Source organism: Tetranychus urticae, chromosome 2 (assembly GCF_039701765.1).
Source record: "Tetranychus urticae isolate SD_2017Ah chromosome 2, NJAU_TeUrti_SD_1.0, whole genome shotgun sequence".
NCBI lineage: Eukaryota > Metazoa > Arthropoda > Arachnida > Trombidiformes > Tetranychidae > Tetranychus > Tetranychus urticae.
In genome coordinates, this window is record NC_142959.1 from 28,370,916 (window position 1) to 28,391,587 (window position 20,672).

At 32.7% G+C, this 20,672-nt stretch overlaps 3 protein-coding genes across 3 annotated transcripts; all 3 read left to right on the forward strand.

Annotated features, from left to right (window-relative positions):
- The first annotated feature begins 498 nt into the window (after positions 1–498).
- Positions 499–1,825, forward strand: LOC149094273 (uncharacterized). Its single transcript, XM_089266884.1, has 2 exons — positions 499–899; positions 975–1,825. Exons 1-2 carry the CDS (start codon positions 615–617, stop codon positions 1,506–1,508), a joined length of 819 nt encoding a protein of 272 aa, XP_089123010.1. The 5' UTR covers positions 499–614; the 3' UTR covers positions 1,509–1,825.
- A 434-nt stretch (positions 1,826–2,259) lies between these two features.
- On the forward strand, positions 2,260–7,056 carry LOC107368117 (uncharacterized). Its single transcript, XM_089266883.1, has 6 exons — positions 2,260–3,803; positions 3,933–4,128; positions 4,273–4,752; positions 4,823–5,233; positions 5,456–5,662; positions 5,765–7,056. Exons 1-6 carry the CDS (start codon positions 3,102–3,104, stop codon positions 6,970–6,972), a joined length of 3,204 nt encoding a protein of 1,067 aa, XP_089123009.1. The 5' UTR covers positions 2,260–3,101; the 3' UTR covers positions 6,973–7,056.
- Positions 7,057–14,683: 7,627 nt separating this feature from the next.
- LOC112539781 (uncharacterized) lies at positions 14,684–18,850 on the forward strand. Its single transcript, XM_089266909.1, has 6 exons — positions 14,684–15,535; positions 15,677–15,863; positions 16,006–16,488; positions 16,575–16,985; positions 17,218–17,415; positions 17,519–18,850. Exons 1-6 carry the CDS (start codon positions 14,741–14,743, stop codon positions 18,742–18,744), a joined length of 3,300 nt encoding a protein of 1,099 aa, XP_089123035.1. The 5' UTR covers positions 14,684–14,740; the 3' UTR covers positions 18,745–18,850.
- Positions 18,851–20,672: the final 1,822 nt, after the last annotated feature.

Genomic DNA, 20,672 nt, shown 5'->3' on the forward strand with positions numbered 1-20,672 from the left:
TGTAGGTGCATGTAGGCCATTTTTTGACTCGATCGGAGTTAATTGACTATAATTAATTATCAATATCCATAGAAAGGTTTTTTTGGACTTTTCGCTCTCAGTGTCTCAAAATATTCTTAGTAAACAAAGAGTTTTATGGCTTTTGAACAAAAACAAGTGTCGCATTCAATCGCTCAAGTGTCTCACTCGTCCACTCTTACTGTCTCAAACAAACGAGTTTTACTGTAATGTGAATCAACTTGTATCCAATCGAGAGTTGATGATTACATATTAATTTCAATTATTTGATATCTTTAGTTATTGAGAGATCCATTTACAGTTAACCTCGCATAGTTAACTTCACCTGAGACGACAGAAACACTGTTAAGTTACTCTCTGAGTCTTGTCACTTCAGGAAATAGACTCGGTGTAGAGTCATGTCGCAAATTGAGAGCTTTCAAATCCATTCTCAGTAACTCGCTAATTTTGGAAAAAAAGATTAAGATTAACACGGATTAGTGGAAGGGTCAGTAAATGCTTTTGTTTTTTCCGAAAACATCTTGCGAACACATTGATTTTTTTGAAATATATAATCAGGAAAAATACGAACTCAATTCATTCATCTATTTCTTAGCATGATGGAAGTTTTACAGTCCCAAAGAGGTGGCAAGTTACTTGTTCTCAATGATTTTCTGTTCAACTACAAAAATAAAAATAGTTATGTGATCTATTGGAGGTGTTCTGAGTCTCAATGTGCTGTTGCAGCTCAAACTGATTATACTTATAATTTGCTCAGGTGTAATAATGATCATAATCATGGTGTTCATCGTGAAAAAATTGAAAAAATCAGATTGAAAATACAAATGTTGTCCAAACTTAAGGAGTCTCCATCAATATCATCAAAAACTATTTTCGATGAGGTCAGTATTATTCATAATATTATATTATTATTATTATTGTTCATTGAATTAAATTTAATTGATCTTCATGAGCAGGTAAGAAGACAAAGAACCTTGGATTTGATTCAAGATAATGATGTTTCTGTGCTTCCGAAATTCGAAACATTGAAATCTACTCTTAATCGACATCGGAGGAAACAATTAACTGCTGAACCTGAATCCGTTAATTATTTAGCGAAAGATGACCAACGCGATATACATGGTTCGAATGCAAAAGAAACAATGCCTGTTGACCTTCGTAATCCTCGAAATATGAACAAATCAGGAGGAGGACTTGCAATACCTTCAGGTCCATTCCAACACTTTCATCATTTAAATTTTGCCAATCCATCTTCAGTTCTAGTTCCAATTGCTACTGGAAATGCAGGACATGCATCTGGACCATATCATGAGTCGACATTTCACATTAATTATTTGAAGTATTCCAAGCTTTTGAAGCTCTTAAGTGAAGCTTTCATGCAACATTTTCATCAAGCAAATAATGCTTCATTTGATGTTAATCTTAATGTCAATGTCAATGGTAAAGCAATTAATAACATTGAAGGTGAACAGGTCAAAGGTTTTTCATAAGGAATCATGTATTTTATTTTCTGGGAAGAGGTTTTTCAACCGAACCTTGTTGCTAACTGAATCCATATCTTCATAACATTCATTATTAAGGAAAAATATTCTCAAAATTTGAAATGTACAAGTTTAAAAATTAATTATCGACGCTCATTTAAAGGTTGAACCTCGACTAAATTTATTCAACTTTGTGAATAGTTAAATAATTGACAACTGAATCATGAACAAAAAATGTTTCATTCATTTGCTCAACCTTTTCCATTCTCTGTCATTGTCTCAAGTTTTTTTCAATAAACAAAGGGTTTAATGATTTTTGAACAAAAGCTTTGAGTCTCATTCAATCGCTTTCACTGTCTCAAACAAATGAGCTTTAATGTAACTTTAAACTGCTTGTAAAAGTTGAGAATGCGCAATTTAATCTGAAGTAGGTTATGAATTGAATGAACAAAAAAGAAAGATTTAGATTTTCCTCTTTCGAATTGTCTGTCTACTTTAACTTGACACGAACTTGTGTTGCTAAGCAACCAGATCCTGTCCGCTCTCCGTTAACCTCCATCTTTACTGAAAATGAAAATGGCCTAAAAAAGGTTGAGACTGCTCACTCCAATGAAATAGGATAAAATTGGATGTTGAAGAAAGAAAGATTTAGATATTTCTCTTTCGCATTCTCTGTCTATTTTTCTCAACACGAACCTTGGTTGCTAAGCAACAACATTTACTTCCCTTCCATCATCATTATAATCTTGTGTATAAATGCGTGTGTTGAAGCTGACATTTCATCTTCTCTTTCTTTTCTCTCTTTTCTCTCTTTGCCTTCTCCCTTCTACTCACTCAATTAGCCTCCATCTTTACTGTCTCTTCAACACAAACAACTAACCTCAATCTCTCTCACTTTTTGTGCTCATTTCCTTTTTTATCTTGAACCTTTTTCATCATCATCATCATCATCATTGCATTAACTGTGAGAGAACAATAAATGAATGAGTGAAAGGGAGCAAAGAAGATAGAAGAGAAAGAGAGAGAAAGACAAGTTTTAGTGAAGAGGATTGTGAAAGATATAAAAACTTACAGCGAGAGAGAGCAGTAGGGAGCAATGGACCAATGAGAGAAGCGAAAGATGATGAAGAGATGATGATCGAAAAAAACCTTTTCTTTCCTCTTCTTCTCTATCTTTCATTGATCTCTTCTCTTCGCTTTTTCTCGCTCTTTTGCCTTTTCTCTTCATTTTTCTTCTCTTCCAACTGTAAACAATTTCCCTCAACAACTCGCTTCTAACGCCATCTTTTGTTGTAACATTTCCTCAACGCCATTTTGATTGTTTTCTTATCATTTCATTGATGTTTTATTTCATTTTTTCAATTGTTTTACTTTCATGGACTCATTCAGATTTATTCTTGTCACAATTTATGTCTTTAATTGCATATTTAATTACCTATCCTCACTAGATTCTGCTTAATCACAACTTTACATTGACTGATGGTTTTCGAATCTCTGCGCATACTCTGTTTTTCCCCCTTTTTAACTCTCTTTTGCTTTTCCCTCTTCTTGTTTCCATTTGCTTCTTCTTTTCATTTGGTTCTGTTACATCGTACCTGAAAGATGGAAACTTCAGTTAATTCAGCTTCTCCTTTGCCATCAACAAAAATAGTCAACAATATTCATTCAACTATCAAGACAAAACTCTCTTCCTTAAGCGACTCCTTCAAATGTCAACTTTGTGGAGGTTACATCATTAATGCAACAACGATTAACGAATGTTTACATTCATTTTGCCGATCTTGTATTGTGAAGCATTTCAATTGTAATCATGATTGCCCAAAGTGTGGATTAAAATTCAGTGAAACAAGTAAATGGGAAACACTTCGGATGGATTCCATGCTTCAGTCATTAATCTACAAACTTATTCCAGGATTGTTCAGATCAGAGATGAAGTTAAGAAAAGAGTTTCATTCCAAATCAAATGATTCTCCCTGTGATTATTTTGATGAACAGAAAGTTTATTACCAATTGGATGAAAAGATAAGTGTGGTTCTTATGTATTCAAAATACTCTAATGATAAAAGTAAGAAGACGATTGGATCGAGTAAAACATCGACATCAAACTCAACTTCAACTTCGACAACATCAAGTGATGAACATCGATACCTTTTGTGTCCAGCAGGATTCCCAATTGGATCATTAAAGAAGTTCATTTGTTTAAAATATGAACTTTCTTCTTGTTTCAAAGTGGATATAATGTTTGATGATAAGATTCTTGATGATGACCTGCAATTGCTGGATATTGTTTACATTTATTCAACGGTAAGTTTCATTCAATCACATGTTTTTCATCGCTAAACTTTACTTTCTTTTCTTTCTTTTGCTTATTCTCGTCTACTTTAACATTATTATTCATTTTTCGATGTCCACTTCTTTTCTTCCATTAAATAGCAACAACCGATTCCTTTACATTTCAAATTGAACAACTTTGCAGTTCACAAAAATAATCAAACAACAACAACTTCAAAGAGTCAAATTAATGCGATCAAAAAGTCAATGCATAATCATTCATTAGCATCACCAAGCTCGACATCACTTACATCATCTTCATCTTCATCATCAACAAAAACATCAACATCAACATCAGGTAATTATTATAATGAAATGCTCTTTTTTCAAATTTAAAAACATGTTCCAACCACTATCACTACAATTCAGATTCAACTTTACAAAACTTTTTTTTCTCTTCTTTCAATTCTTTTGTTCCTTTCTTCCCTTTCCTGAATAATAGCGTCTTCTCTCAATTTTCACATGAAAACAACAACAACTACCTCTACAGCTTCAACAAATACACCTAATAATGGAAACGCCAAAAATGATGTTAAAAATGATAACACAACTTTGAAATCAGTTGCAGTGCAATCTTCATCAGTCATTACATGTGCCACTTCACCCATGAATCCAGTTTCGTCCTCAACATCAACTGTTGCTCCAACTCGCAACTCTCCGAGTCTATCGTCACAAAATATTGACAAGAATCAAATCGAAAGAAGTCAATTGATGAATGAAAGGGAAAAACAAGCGATGCACTCAGTTTCTAGTTCCATTAAATCTTCAGACACTAAACGTGTCATTAAACCCAAAGTGATCAACACTAAATTGGCTCCAATGGTGAATCAAATCAATTTAAAGCGAACGACAACTTCAGTGTTGCCTTGTTCAACTCAAGTAACTACAGTTACATTAAATAAACAATCAAAACCATCGTCAGGTAAGAATACATTTTTATATCTAAATGAACATCAAACAAAAATTTTAATTATTTTTTCTTAATTCAACAGTCAAGACGAATAAACAATCAAATATGTTTGTGAAGTCTGTTGAATTAACGAACAGGGAAACGGATAAAAGATTCATAAATGGTTATGATAACATTGGATTGACTCCGATCAGCTGTTCTCATTCTACACCTAAAGTTACATCAACTAACACTGTATCTTCAACACCTTCAGTGTCGATAACTGCAACAACAATGATTACAACAACTTCGCATGGCGCTAAAAACAATTTCATCTCAAAGCATTTGAGCCAAATGAACAATGAAAGTGAGAAGCGTAAAGAATCTGATTGCAAATCCGATAAATCAGAAGCACCTCGTAAACAGATGAAAGTATCTCAAGTCAATGATAAAATAAATTCACAATTGTCAGTAACTTCATCTAACCAGAACGATTCATCAAAATCACCATCAGGTAAACATGAAAACAATATTTTTAGTTTAAAATGAATGACAAGAAATGAACAAAACTTATCGTTCTTCTTTCTCTTCTTTTCTCTCTTTTTTTGTTTCCTTTTTTTCTTCTTTCTTTTCCTCTTATTCTCGCCTTATCTTCATCCTCTTTGCTCCCTTTCATCCTTTCATCCTTCCTGCTCTTTCTCTTTATCTTTCTCTCTCCACAACTCAACTCAAATAGCACCGACAAGCCCAAAATCATCTACCACTCAAATCAATACTATTGATAAAGCAGCTTCTAATAATGTCGTGAACAAAATAACACGAGATGTCAGTGAAAATTGTAAGACTTCACATTCAGTTGGAACATCAATTTCACCCAATAATTCACAAACCTCTGTGAATACACCTAAAACTCCATCTTCCGTTATAACAAATACAGTATCAGGTAAATTAACATGAAGCTTTTTTTGAATACTTTCATTAAACCTCAAATAAAATTCTAAATAATTTTACTTTTTCCTTTACTCATTATCTTTTCATTGATTAGCTGGAAATTCAAATGTTACAAATTCACAGTCTAATAACAAGAATAACCAATCAACTAATAGTGAAGTTAAGAGCAATGGTCTTGAGGTTGATGATAAAGTAGTAAAGTCATCAAATGCAAATGCAATAAAAGCACCTTCAGTTAGTTCATCTCAATCATCAACAGTAACTTCAAAATCACTTTCATCTTCTTCTTCATCTTCATCACCACATTTAGTTATAGCACCTTCACCATCACCGTCTACTTCATCATCATCACCTTCACCTAAATTATCATCGACTTCAACTTCTGTAAGTTCATCAAAACCATCAACAATATCAACATCGACTTCAAAATCATCTTCATCTTCATGTACATCAAAATCAACTCCAACTTCAACAAAAGTTGTATCTTCATCCTTTTATCCCACATCTACCTCAACTTCAACATCGACATCAATAAGTCGTTTAATCAATAATCAACAGCAAAAGGTAAAACAATCAGGTCAAGGCGATAAACGTCAACGAGAATCACCAAGTTCATCATCACCTGGTAATGCACCTGACAATAGACCATCAAAGATGGTAAAAATATCAAAGAATCAAACATTGAATAGTCAGCATAAAAACTTACAGATTCAACACCAACAGCAGCAGCAGCAGCACCAACAACTACAACAACAATATAAGTTACATCAACAAATGATTGGGAATCATGATCAATTAACTAATGATAGTGTTTTCAATGTAAAGGCTCTGATTGCCGATGAAAAGGAAGCCGCACTCAACAAAAACTCACCACAAACTGGATTCACTTTAAAATCAATGCCTGTTGACCTTCGTAATCCTCGAAATATGAACAAAACAGGAGGACTTCATGCAATCCCTTCAGGTCCATTCCAACACTTCCATCACTTTGCTAATCCATCTTCAGTTCTAGTTCCAATTGCTACTGGAAGCTCAGGACATTCACCTGGACCTTATCATGAGTCGTCTTTTCCTCACCTGAAGTATTTAGAGTATACAAAGCTTATGGGCGAAGCTTTGATGCAACATTTTCATCAAGCAAATAATTCATTTGGTGTTACACTGAACCTTAACGGTAATGTTAATGGCAATGTTAATGGTAAATCAATGAACAATATTCAAGGTGAACTGGTCAAAGGCTTTTACAAGGAAACATTGACTAACAGTCCAAATCGTGAAAACGATACAAAAAACGATAAATAATCAACTATTGTATTTATTAATATTATTGTATTAAAAAGCATGTTTAAAAACCTTATTTATCAAAATAAATTATTAATCGTTTAATCATGAACAGTTTCCATTTCATTTCCTTTGCCATCATTAAATCATTTGTGTTTCAATCCATAAATATTCAGAATAATTCCGACTCGATATCAATTGAATGAGATAAACTGTTGTGAAGTTGAGTCAATTGTGTAGATAAAAATAGTGATAATTCAATTGTTGGAACCTCGATTGAACACAAACTGATTCAACATTCCTGAATAGATGTGAATTGATAAATGTCATGATATTGTCACATTTAAAGGTGTGACAAGCAGATGAGATCTAAATGTGGTTAAATATAAAAGGGTAAAGATATCGTTGAAAAGAAGCCAATTACAGGTGAAAAAATGAGTAAATATCAAGGCCTTATTCAACCATCATTAGTGTGAAATGAAGGTAACAATAAATTCCTTAAACGGTGGAAACCTAATGAACACAACCAACTGTTTTGATAATTGATGACTTGGCAAACGTTTTATTTAATTATCTCATCATTATCCTTCCATCATGAACTTTGCTCGCTTTGACTCCATAAATCTGACTTTATATTGAACATGACACGTGTTTCATTTCCCTGTTTGATTAGTTTATCTGTGTCAGAACACTTTCCATTGAGATTGTGTTCAATAATTGATCCTAATATTCACCAATTGAAGTCACCTTTGGCTTTTATTGAATCTATAAATTGAATCGATCGATAATAGAGTTGGCCGATTCTCGATTAATCAAGTAATCGATATTTGTGATTAACCCAAGGGAATCGATTAGAATCGATGTTTAATCAAAATAGGAAAACATTAAATCTTAAGCATTCAAGCAACTTCCAAGGTTGAGGCTCTTTACATCAGTAAAGTATGAATGAGTCTTTTGCATGGCACTGAAATCACTGTCACAGATAAAGTTTGTGAGTTGCTAAAATTATAGCGATTTCCCTTTTATTTTTTTCTGCAAACATGGAACCGTAAAATTTGTGAGTTTTTAGCTCATGTCAAGCTTATCGATCCTCGAAAAAAATAATCGATTTTCTGAAAACAATCGACCCGCATCGATGGATTGAGGTAATTGCCCATCTCTAATTGATAAATCGCAAGATAAAGTTGAAAAATTGTTTTGGCTTTTGAACACGAAAATTGATTGAGATCCTGAGTTTAATTGTTGAGTTATATTGTCAATGAAAGACCATCAATGATCTGTCCATGTAAAGACCGAAACATGATGTTCACATTGGAAGTGTTTAAAGTCAATGAAACTTTATAAGCTATAGTTGCATCTAAAGGTCACTGGCGATTGAAGGCCTTTGATTGGCTCTATAAATGACCTTCAATAAGCTTGACTCTTTAAAGCAATCATTTTTAGTCTTGTTAGTTGTTAGTCAAGTGTCAATCCATTAATCATTTGGTTTGTCATTAACATAATCATCTTTTACATCATTAAATCCAAAACTCAACCTTTCAACATTAAACTTTTATCTTTTAAGATTCGCATTTAAATGTTCACCTTTCGCGACTCACCAACCTCTTTAATAGCTGCATTTAGTCTTGCAAGTCTCACTATAACAGGTTGACTAATGGCAACCAAGTTACCCAAGAATCAAAGCGACACAAACAAAAGTTTGATACAATTACATTCATTTATATCATGTCATGTCTTTACTGGAATCAATCATTTATCAATGACATTAGATAGCCACATGAGTCTTTAGACTCTTCCATGTTGGCAGTTGATGAAAGTTTATATTCATTTCAGAATAACCATAAAGAGAATCATTTAATTGCTTTCAAATCTCTTTGTTGATTGAATTTCTATTGGTCTATGTTAAGCTGTTGCCAGCTACTTTGGGTTGAGTGTTAAGCTGACTCAGAGAACGGGCTCATCTAGGATGTTACCAAAGAGCTTAAAATTGGATTACAATAAATGATATTTTGTTTGTTCCTAATCAGTTCAGCTCTGGTTGACATGTCAACATGATCGTCAAAAACAACATAATTTTCATCTTCACAGTTGTCAAAACTATGTTTACCTTCATCTCCCTGCCCAAAACTACCTTTACCTTGATTATCATCAAATGCCGAGAGAAGCTTTTGCTTCACCTTTTCATCCGTCAACAACCTTGAAACGCAAAGAAACGATTAAAGAGAAACCGCACTAATTAAAGGATTCCCTTAATGACCCATTCTTATTGACCTTTGAATCTCTCATAACGATCATAATTTTAACCAATCGAATCATTTAACCTCAAAATACTTTCTTATTCAAATGAATATCTAGTTAACATCTCATTCAATCTACTCAGTTCAGTCTCTTAGATGATCTCACAAGATGTCAGAAGATTCTGAGTTGTTACAACAGTAAACAGGAAACATGGTGAATGGCAAAGGTGAAAGTAAAAAACTTATCATTTCACGAAACAAACAGTTAAAGTAATGAGTGAGTCAAAAGTTGCGCAAAACTACAAATTACGATTACTACGTGATTTTGGGCTTCTGGACCTGGATAGCTAAACCTGTATTTTAACATCGATGAATAACTTTTAATATACATTTTTGACCGAAAAGAAACTCTTTGAGAAAACAGCTCTTTAACACGATAAACCCATCTGAATGAGCTCGCATTGTGTTGAATCGACATTGAATAGACAGCTTTCCTAACATCTTAGGTCCAAGAAAGCTACATTTATAAATATCGATCTTCACCTTTTGTTCATTCAAACTGAACCAAAGATTTGCATATCTAACAACCCGTATTTCCAGTCCTGTACAAGTTTCAATGGGAAAAAATCTTTCATAAGAAGTACTATTTTTAAGAAAAAATAAGCAAAAATAACTTTAAGTGATTCAATGTTTAGGGCCAATTTTTACTCATCATGGCAACATGATAAATATCTTTTGTTCATTATTCTCATTGAAATGCATAAAATGTTATTGATTGATGAAACAATTGTATAAACTGAGAGGCGAGATAAAGATGAGGATAAACTTGAAATGAGGAAAAAATGTGAAACTCTTTTCATTGTTCATCTTTATTGCTCTCTTAACAATCTACTAATTAGTATTGGTAAACAATAAATGTTTAAATAAAAAGTGTAAAAATTGTGTTTAAATTGGCTTCAAATTACCTTGTTATAGCAATAAGCAGTAAGTAAACCAATCAGATCTCGCCTTCAGGCTAAAGGTCAACAATAAAAGGCTCACTTTAACCACAACAGGCTTTAGCTGAAAGTCAAAGTCAAAGCTAAATATTAACTTAAAGCTTATCCCATTTGCCCAGACATCTTCAAGGTTTTGTCAACTCATCAGTTAATTGTTATTTGCATTCAAACAACAAAACAGTTTTCACTTTTCAAATATTCATTACTTCAAACATCAATCGATCGCAAATGAGTATTTTAATGAACATTTCATGATTCCATTTTAATCATGTAATTGGATTGCTTCAATTCATCCCTTAATTTGCTATTTTAAACATGAAAAGATTGATCATTCTATAAATTCATTAATATGCAAATTGGTTGTAATTTGATCTGAATTTTCTTGGAAAAATAATTTTCCATATTTTCATTTTACTTTTGATTCTTTCTCATTACCATCATGATTACCATGAAACTGTTTCTCTATGGAACTGGCAAGCAATTCTTGTTCTCTTGCTGCTTGGCTTACAATTATCTATAGATGATAACTCAATCTAATCTTTCATCAGTTCATTTGATTACTGTTGACCATTAAGTTGTAATCAAAATAAGTTTGAGAAAAATTCTATTAATACTTTATTCGTTCATGATGTTCCTGTTTTCAAGTATTAAAAGATTGGGAAGATTCCATGAAGATTGTTGTTCCTCAAATCAATCAAAAGATAATCGATTAACAATTTGAATGTTATGAGTGAATATAATGACAGTATAAGCTGTTCAAACATGCCAATTGAATGCAAATCAATTATTTAAATCTTGAATGAGTTACACTTTTCCAAGTATTTGACCTTAAAATGATCGGAAATTAACAAAAGAACCAGTCTGGTGAGGCGACAAACAGACGCAAATGTTTACAGAAGTTTCTTTTGATGCTTTTTTCATTGAAAAAAATTCTGACCTCGATGTGATCTGATAACTTTCATCAAATTGAAAGAAACTGAAAACAATTTTTGCTCATTTTGAATGATTGATGATAATGTTTCACCTGATGATGAATTGAAAACATTTCAAGCGGTTAAAAAGGTTCAGTGCAAGAGTAATGTCAAGATCGATACTTCCGCATGTTCAACTTTAACCAGTATTTTGTTTTCAAGTTTCACTTCGATTAGTCTGTCTCTGTCGATGAGGCGGGATTTCAAATAAGTAGTGAAGTTTAGTTAGAAATTTAATTAGATTAACTCAGTTAATCTATCATCGGTTAATTGAAGTTTCAAGAAATGCTTTTTAACGCCAAAAATTATTAAATAATCTCATTATATGAAATGGCTTGAGGACATTTATGGCGAGATTAGCTTCTTTGTTTGCATGTCGAGTTGAATGAGACGCAAAACAATGAAATCACTTCAAGACTTGTCTTCACTTGCAGAATCATGATCATTCATTAATCGATCCGATATCAATTATTATTGACTGTTTTCACTGTTGAGTGATTACAAGTTTCATTTTTTGTTGCCAATTCATCGATTCTCACCAAAATCAGGTCACATTTTTTCCTCTATCAGAACCTGTAACTCAACTAATTTTATCCTCAAATTGAAAATTAAGTCCCTATACTTTTGAAAATCCTTAGGCAAAGAAATAGTTAAACGATGGAGCGCCAAACAGCGCCACAGACGCTTAACTATAGTTTTATTAACGGTTCCTCAATGACAGAATGCAACCAAAATTAGCTTCAAAACTTGACTAAATTTATTGATTTATTGTCAGACTTGAGTTGAAGTTGCATCAGTGCATGACGATAGATAAATTTAAAAGGTTAGTTTCCAATATATTAATTGATCCATTGATAGCTACACTTGTATAGTTAACTTGACCTGAGACGGAAAACACTGTTACTCTCAGTCTTGTTTAATTTACAAATTAATTTCGGCTTCTAATCTATTCTATACTTATAATATAAAGTGAAAACGTTTTTTACGGGAAAATTGGGCCCAAATTAAGCAGATTCTAAAGAAAATTTTTACATCGCATGAAAGCCATGATTGAGCTACAACTACGGAAAATAGTTGCAAATGAACCAGAAGGTTTAAACAGGGCTGAGGAAATGCAGAATTGGTATTTTGTTGTATTGTGTTTGGCTAAACACTTTTTTGCTTCCGGTTTATTATTGGATTAGCAGTACATATATAATAATAGAAATAATTTTTTACTAAAATCGCTTTCAAAGCTCAAACTTCGATTGTATTCGTTCAGTCATAGAATCAGATTTTGAGACAAATATGAATAAGAATTATTTTACTCACAAATTGTCAGTGGAAACAAGTTTGTGGCCAGTCATGGCTGATCGCAAAGCGTCTAGTGTTACTAAACACAAAGATAGATTATGAATTTTAACCGTTTTCATTATTTCAACAATTACACAAGTTTTCCTTATAAAACCTTTGACATATTCACCTTGAATATTATTAGTTGCTTTCCCATTAGAATTGTCATTAAGGTTAAGATTAATACCTAAATGAAGCATTATTTGCTTGGTGAAGATGTTACATCAAAGCTTCATTTGTGAACTTCAAAAGCTTTGAATACTTTAAATAATTAATGTGAGGAAATGTCGACTCGTTATAAGATCCAGATGCTGTCCTGGAGTTCCAGTAGCGGTTGAAACTAGAACTGGATGGATTGGCAAAATTTAAATGGTGAAAGTGTTGGACTGAACTTGGACTAAAGTCTACACTCAGTCCAATTCAAGCGAATTAGAAGTCAGCCGAACCTTCAGTCCTCATGAAAAAAGACACAGAGAGTAAAATGACAGTGTTTAGTTCCGTCTCAGGTGAAGTTAACTATGCAAGGTTAACTGTAAGTAGATCGCTCTAACATTGAAAGATATCAAATGATTGAATTAATTTGATCATTAAGTCTCAATTGCCATTGGATACAAGTTGATTAACATTATAAGATAGACTATTGAACGAGTTAAAGGTATCAAACTTAAATGAAAACGGCATTATCGAGTTTCCTAATGAAATTAATTGGGTAATATTGATTGTGTTGAGTCAAAACTTGATGATTAACTAACCAAATATACTCAACTTACCCGACAGATTCATTAACCATTGATATTTCAGCCAATTGATATTGAAAAGATACACACCAATAAAGAAGGCCGTGACAAAATGAAACTAAAGCATTGCTTAAAAGGTTGACATTTGACCAGAAGTTGATTATGATTGATTATTGATTTTAACAAGTGAAACATACTCTTATATCTGTTTGATAGCAATTTGGTTTAGTAGTTTAACATAGGATTTGAATTGACTGAATAGCTCTTAAAGCAAGTCAAGGAAATGGGAAAAGGAAAGAATGAAATGAATTCTGAGCAAATCGACAACGAAATCGGAAACTGTTACTGAAGATCGAGTGAAATTAAACATTCCTCAACTCCAGTCATCCTTTCAACGGCCATTTTAAACGATGATTTCATTGCAACAAGAATCTCTTCCAATCTGACAAAATAATTTTCAGTTTATCTTTTATTATGAATTTCAATTCTTCAGTGTAAATGGCAATGTAATTGAACTAACCATTGAGATTAACCATAATTATGTAAATGGCCAATTTACATAATTCAATGAGCAACTTAAACTTGTCATTTGCATTGTCAACGAATGACACAATTTTGAAAGTGAGGCCTTCATCTAATTTCACAAATCATTGAATGTCAAGAATAATTTGATCCAATTGAAGTACAAAATTAACAAGTAAACAAACCACGCCTCGAATGGGCCGTTGAATAATAAAATGTAATATGAACATTAAACTGGTCGACTTATCAATATAAATGCGTCAACATTGATCGATTTGGTATAGAAGAAGAAGTAAAAGCAAAAGGGAAACCTCAAAGGACCCTGTCTGGATGATGCCAGTTAATCCAGATTAATTGTGGACTGGAGCATTGATTCGAGTTAGATCCCGCCCTGTTAGGGGCCGTTAAGTCAAAATAGCCTCAATAAGTGGTTGGTGACTTTCATACAAATGAACTGGCTTCACATCACACAAGAGTCACTTTTCATCGATTCCTCTCTCCAGTCTGTTCCTCACTCTATTCCTGTTTCTCTTTCCTCCCTTTCTTTCTTTCCTCCATCTTCCATCTTCCATCTTCCTTCATCCTTGGCTTCAACAGCAAAAAAAAACATTTTTAGTTTTCCTCAACTTCGCATCAACGCCATCTTTTGCTATAAACTTTCCTCAATTTTGTTATTCGCCATTTTGATTCCAATTAAACATTCGATTGCAGACATTTCGAGCAATTTCATTTCTTATCTTTACTCTGCCATTAATTAGTCTTCTAAATTTTATAGAATCCAATTGGAAATTAAATTAGTAAATTAATGTTTATTATTTTAATTGTTGCTCTCCACTAGATGGTGCTTATTCAACTTCACACAATTACACGTTAACTGTGCGCTCATCGACTGCGCATCTCTTTTTCCCCCATTTTTGTCTCTCTTTTTGCTTTTTCCCTCTTCTTCCCTTCATTTGGTCTTTTCGTGTTAGCTGTTCAACAACAAACTAAACATGTCTTCAAATGGTTTACATTCAAAGAGTGATAATCATTCAACTTTATCATCATCTTCTGCTTCTCCTCCTACTCTTTCATGTGCTTCTTCTTCCTCAACAACAACAACTACAACTACAGCTTCAACAGCAACGTCTACAACTCAAAATATCAAGTTAAATAATAACTTGAAGCTCAGTCATTTTAACAATCAATTCAAATGTTCACTTTGCTTGGGTTACATTATTAATGCTACAACTATTAATGAATGTTTGGATTCCTTTTGCCGTTCCTGTATTGTCAAACATTTCAATGATAATCATGATTGCCCAAAGTGTGGATTGAAGTTGAATGAAACCCGTAAATGGGAAACTCTTCGGATGGATTCCATTCTTCAGTCTTTCATCTACAAACTTGTTCCAGGATTGTTTAGATCGGAATTGAAACTGAGAAAAGAGTTTCATTCCAAATCAAATGTTTCTTCATGTGATTATTATGATGAACAGAAGGATTATTATCAATTAACTGATAAAATTAGTGTTCTTCTAATGTATTCAAAATACTCTAATGATAAAAGTAAAAAGTCTTCTAATGGTAAAAAGATGATTGGATCAGATAAAACATCGACAACATCATCATCAAGTGATGAACATCGATACCTTTTGTGTCCAGCAGGATTCCCAATTGGATCATTAAAGAAGTTCATTTATTTAAAATATGAACTTTCTTCTTGTTTCAAAGTGGATATAATGTTTGATGATAAGATACTTGATGATGACCTGCAATTACTGGATATTGTTTACATTTATTCAACGGTAAGTTTCATCACATCACATGTTTTTCATCGAGCAACTTTTCTTTCTTTTCTTTCTTTTGCTAATTCTCTTCTCTTTTCACCTTTGAATTATTATTGTTATTCATATTTCGATGTCCACTTCTTTTCTTCCATTAAATAGCAACAACCAATTCCTTTACATTTCAAATTGAACAACTTTGCAGTTCACAAAAATAATCAAACAACAACAACTTCAAAGAGTCAAATCAATGTAATCAAAAAATCGGTGAATAATCATCAATTATCTTCACCAACCTCGACATCATTAACATCATCTTCATCATCATCTACAAAAACATCAACATCAGGTAATTATTATAATGAAATGCTCGTTTTTCAAATTTAAAAACATGTTCCAACCACTATCACTACAATTCAGATTCAACTTAACAAAACTTTTTTTCTCTTCTTTCCATTTCTTTTGTTTCCTTTCTTCCCTTTCATGAACAGCATCTACTGTAACACAATCATCTCCACATTTTCACATGAAAACAACAACAACTACCTCTACAGCTTCAACAAATACACCTAATAATGGAAACGCCAAAAATGATGTTAAAAATGATAACACAACTTTGAAATCAGTTGCAGTGCAATCTTCATCAGTCATTACATGTGCCACTTCACCCATGAATCCAGTTTCGTCCTCAACATCAACTGTTGCTCCAACTCGAAACTCTCCGAGTCTATCGTCACAAAATATTGACCATAAAAACCAATTGATGAATGAAAGGGAAAAACAAGCGATGCATTCAGTTTCTAGTTCCATTAAAGCATCAGACACTAAACGTGTCATTAAACCCAAAGTGATCAACACTAAATTGGCTCCAATGGTGAATCAAATCAATTTAAAGCGATCGACAACTTCAGTGTTGCCTTGTTCAACTCAAGTAACTACAGTTACATTAAACAAACAATCAAAACCATCGTCAGGTAAGAATACATTTTTATATCTAAATGAACATCAAACAAAAATTTAATTTCTTTTTCTGTGTTAAACCATTCTTACCTTCAAACAGTCAAGACGAATAAACAATCAAATATGTTTGTGAAGTCTGTTGAATTAACGAACAGGGAAACGGATAAAAGATTCATGAATGGTTATGACAACATTGGGTTGACTCCGATCAGCTGTTCTCAGTCTACACCTAAAGTTACATCAACTAACACTGTATCTTCAACACCTTCAGTGTCGATAACTGCAACAACAATGATAACAACAACTTCGCATGGCGCTAAAAACAATTTCATCTCAAAACATTTGAGTCAAATGAACAATGAAAATGAGAAGCGAAAAGAATCTGATTGCAAATCCGATAAATCAGAAGCACCTCGTAAACAGATGAAAGTGTCTCAAGTCAATGATAAAATGAATTCACAGTTGTCAGTAACTTCATCTAACCAGAACGATTCATCAAAATCACCATCAGGTAAACATGAAAACAATATTTTTAGTCTAAAATGAATGACAAGAAATGAACAAAACTTATCGTTCTTCTTTCTCTTCTTTCTCTTCTTTTCTCTCTTTTTTTGTTTCCTTTTTTTCTTCTTTCTTTTCCTCTTATTCTCGCCTTATCTTCATCCTCTTTGCTCCCTTTCATCCTTTCATCCTTCCTGCTCTTTCTCTTTATCTTTCTCTCTCCACTCTCTCAACTCAAATAGCACCGACAAGCCCAAAAGCATCTTCCACTCAAATCAATACTATTGATAAAGCAGCTTCTAATAATGTCGTGAACAAAATAACACGAGATGTCAATGAAAATTGTAAGACTTCACATTCAGTTGGAACATCAATTTCACCCAATAATTCACAAACCTCTGTGAACGCACCTAAAAGTGTTCCATCCTCCGTTATAACAGGTAAATTAACATGAAACATATCTTTAAAACTTTTAATTTAATTTCAAATAAAATTCTAAATTATTTTACGTTTTCCTTACTTATTTATCTTCTCATTGATTAGCTGGAAATTCAAATGTGTCCAATTCTAAGTCTAATAATAATCAATCAACTAACAGTGAAGTTAAGAGCAATGGTCTTAAGGTTGATGATAAAGTAGTAAAGTCATCAAATGCAATAAAAGCACCTTCAGTTAGTTCATCACAAGCATCAACAGTAACTTCAAAATCACTTTCATCTTCTTCTTCATCTTCATCACCACATTTAGTTATAGCACCTTCACCATCACCGTCTACTTCATCATCATCACCTTCACCTAAATTATCATCGACTTCAACTTCTGTAAGTTCATCAAAACCATCAACAATATCAACATCGACTTCATCCTCATCTTCATGTACATCAACATCAACCCCAACTTCAACAAAAGTTGTATCTTCATCCTTTTATCCCACATCTACCTCAACTTCAACATCGACATCAATAAGTCGTCTAATGAATAATCAACAGCAAAAAGTAAAACAATCAGGTCAAGGCGATAAACGTCAACGAGAATCACCAAGTTCATCATCACCTGGTAATGCACCTGATAATAGACCATCAAAGATGGTAAAAATATCAAAGAATCAAACATTAAATAGTCAACATAAAAACTTGCAGATTCAACAACAACAGCAACAGCAGCAGCAGAAGCAGCAGCATCAACAACTACAACAACAATATAAGTTACACCAACAAATGATTGGGAATCATGATCAATTAACTAATGATAGTGTTTTCAATGTAAAGGCTTTGATTGCCGATGAAAAGGAAGCCGCACTCAACAAAAACTCACCACAAACTGGATTCACTTTAAAATCAATGCCTGTTGACCTTCGTAATCCTCGAAATATGAACAAATCAGGAGGACTTCATGCAATCCCTTCAGGTCCATTCCAACACTTCCATCACTTTGCTAATCCATCTTCAGTTCTAGTTCCAATTGCTACTGGAAGCTCAGGACATTCACCTGGACCATATCATGAGTCGTCATTTCCTCACTTGAAGTACTTGGAGTATACAAAGTTTATGGGCGAAGCTTTAATGCAACATTTTCAACAAGCAAATAATGCTTCATTTGGTATTAATCTCAACCTTAACGGTAATATCAATGGCAATGTTAATGGAAATGTTAATGTTAATGGTAAATCAATTACTAACACTGAAGGCGAACGGGTCAAAGGTTTCTATAAGGAAACCTTGTGTAACAGTCCAAATCGTGAAAATGGTACAAAAAACGATAAAAATTGATTGACTTTGTATTTATTGATATTATTGTATTAAAAAGCATGTTTAAACCTTAGATTATATATCAACCAACATATATAAGATAAATAATAAATTATTGAATCATAAATTTCGCTTCATTTATTTCATTCCATGGCAATTATAACCATCAAAAAGAGATTAAAATCTGATTAAAAGCTCCAGAACATTAATGGTTAATAATCAACAATTCAAAGTGAATACTTTAATCTCAAAATTCAACCAAATGCAGGTGTAAATGATGAAAAATGTTCATCTATTATTAGATTGAGATGTCGATATAAAATTGCAGGACAATAAGCATGAACTGATGCTTATTACGTTAATCGTGCTTATTGTTGGAACCTTGAATGATCCTTGAAATTGATCCAACATTCCAGAGCAAATGTGATTAATGTCATGATATTGTCACATTTAAAGGTGTGACAATCAGGTGATCAAGACTAAACATTAAAAATGGATCAAAAAATGGGTTAAAAGAGATAATTGTTTCAGTTGATTGAATTCAATTGAACCAATTTAAATCAATCCATAACAAATGTAATTACCATAGAAAATTATTCAAAGTTAAACAAGGTTGATTCCAATGGAAAGTAACAAAATGTTAAAACTCGATTATCATGAATTTTATCATGATTTCCACGTTGTTCAATTGTCAAACCAAATACAGGTGAAAATGATGACTAAAAATTCATTTTATTCAATAATCATTAGATTGGGATCAAGATATAAGCCAATAAACGGTGGAAACTGAATGAACACGGTTGAACCAATTGTTTCCATAATTGATGAGTTGGCATTTAATTATCTCATCAACATCATTATCACGATGAACTTTCATTAACATTAAATAATCATGAAATTTTAAGTGAAAACTAAATGTAAATGAAAGGAAGACAAAACGTGTTTTCCTATTTGATAAGTTTATTGATTGAACATTATGATTGATCCAACCCTCGTCAATGTTTAACCATAAATTATTGCCATTCACTTGAGCTTAATCTATAATCCAAATGTTTGAAAACAGTTGAACATTGTTCAGCCTTCCTAACCATTCATCTTAACTGTTCATCAAAACTGATACAAAATTCAAATCTTAATGGTGCCATTAACTTTATCTAACAATAATGTTCAAGTTTCGATTCAATGTCAGATAAATGAACCTTTAAAGCAACTCAAGTATTAATCTAATCAGGATGCTCATCTTGCCCTCTATTTGCGCACCTCTTAGCATCAATTGGCAATCTTAAATCATAACATGAGTCAACAATCAATAAACAATGACAATAAGTACAATAAACTAGTTAAATGATCAACTCCAAGATAATCAAATCACCTTTAGTTGGCTCATCGCTTTAGATGCATAATCATCGTTATAACCTCATCATCTGTCTCACCTTGCTCATCATCAACCTTCATTGTCATCTAAGGTTGAAGACATTATTCACTTCAATAGTTGATCTTTAATGTTGTCAAAATCCTTTCATTGTTCAACTTTGCCTTTATTGCTCCAACAATCTACTAATTGTTATTGGTAAACAATAATGTTAAATGAAAAAGTGTTTAAATTGGCTTCAAATTACCTTGTTATAGCAATAACAAGTAAACCAATCAGATCGCGCCTTCAGGCTAAAGGTCAACAATAAAGGCTCACTTTAACCACAACTAACTTGAGACCGACTGCTCTTTGGGTTAACCTAGCTTGCACCTTGTAACCTTATTGATGCCTTTTTGTTTTACCAATCAATCATCATTTCAAATGATTGTTTCATTTTTCAGATCAAATTGTGTTTTGACTAACAATTTACTTTCATTTGAATCAACGATGCGCGCGATATGCAAATACAAATGCAATGTGTTTCATGCGCACTGATTGATCATCTTTATACATGAGTATTAATATCATGAGCAAT

Excerpts from the sequence above, each read along its gene's own strand:
- LOC107368117 (XM_089266883.1), top strand. The coding sequence starts at position 3,102 with ATGGAAACTTCAGTTAATTCAGCTTCTCCTTTGCCATCAACAAAAATA. Across the intron at positions 4,753-4,822 it reads ACAATCAAAACCATCGTCAG|TCAAGACGAATAAACAATCA; the intron begins GTAAGAATACAT and ends TTAATTCAACAG. Across the intron at positions 5,663-5,764 it reads TATAACAAATACAGTATCAG|CTGGAAATTCAAATGTTACA; the intron begins GTAAATTAACAT and ends TTCATTGATTAG.
- LOC112539781 (XM_089266909.1), top strand. The coding sequence starts at position 14,741 with ATGTCTTCAAATGGTTTACATTCAAAGAGTGATAATCATTCAACTTTA. Across the intron at positions 15,864-16,005 it reads TACAAAAACATCAACATCAG|CATCTACTGTAACACAATCA; the intron begins GTAATTATTATA and ends TTTCATGAACAG. Across the intron at positions 16,489-16,574 it reads ACAATCAAAACCATCGTCAG|TCAAGACGAATAAACAATCA; the intron begins GTAAGAATACAT and ends ACCTTCAAACAG.
- LOC149094273 (XM_089266884.1), top strand. The coding sequence starts at position 615 with ATGATGGAAGTTTTACAGTCCCAAAGAGGTGGCAAGTTACTTGTTCTC. Across the intron at positions 900-974 it reads CAAAAACTATTTTCGATGAG|GTAAGAAGACAAAGAACCTT; the intron begins GTCAGTATTATT and ends CTTCATGAGCAG.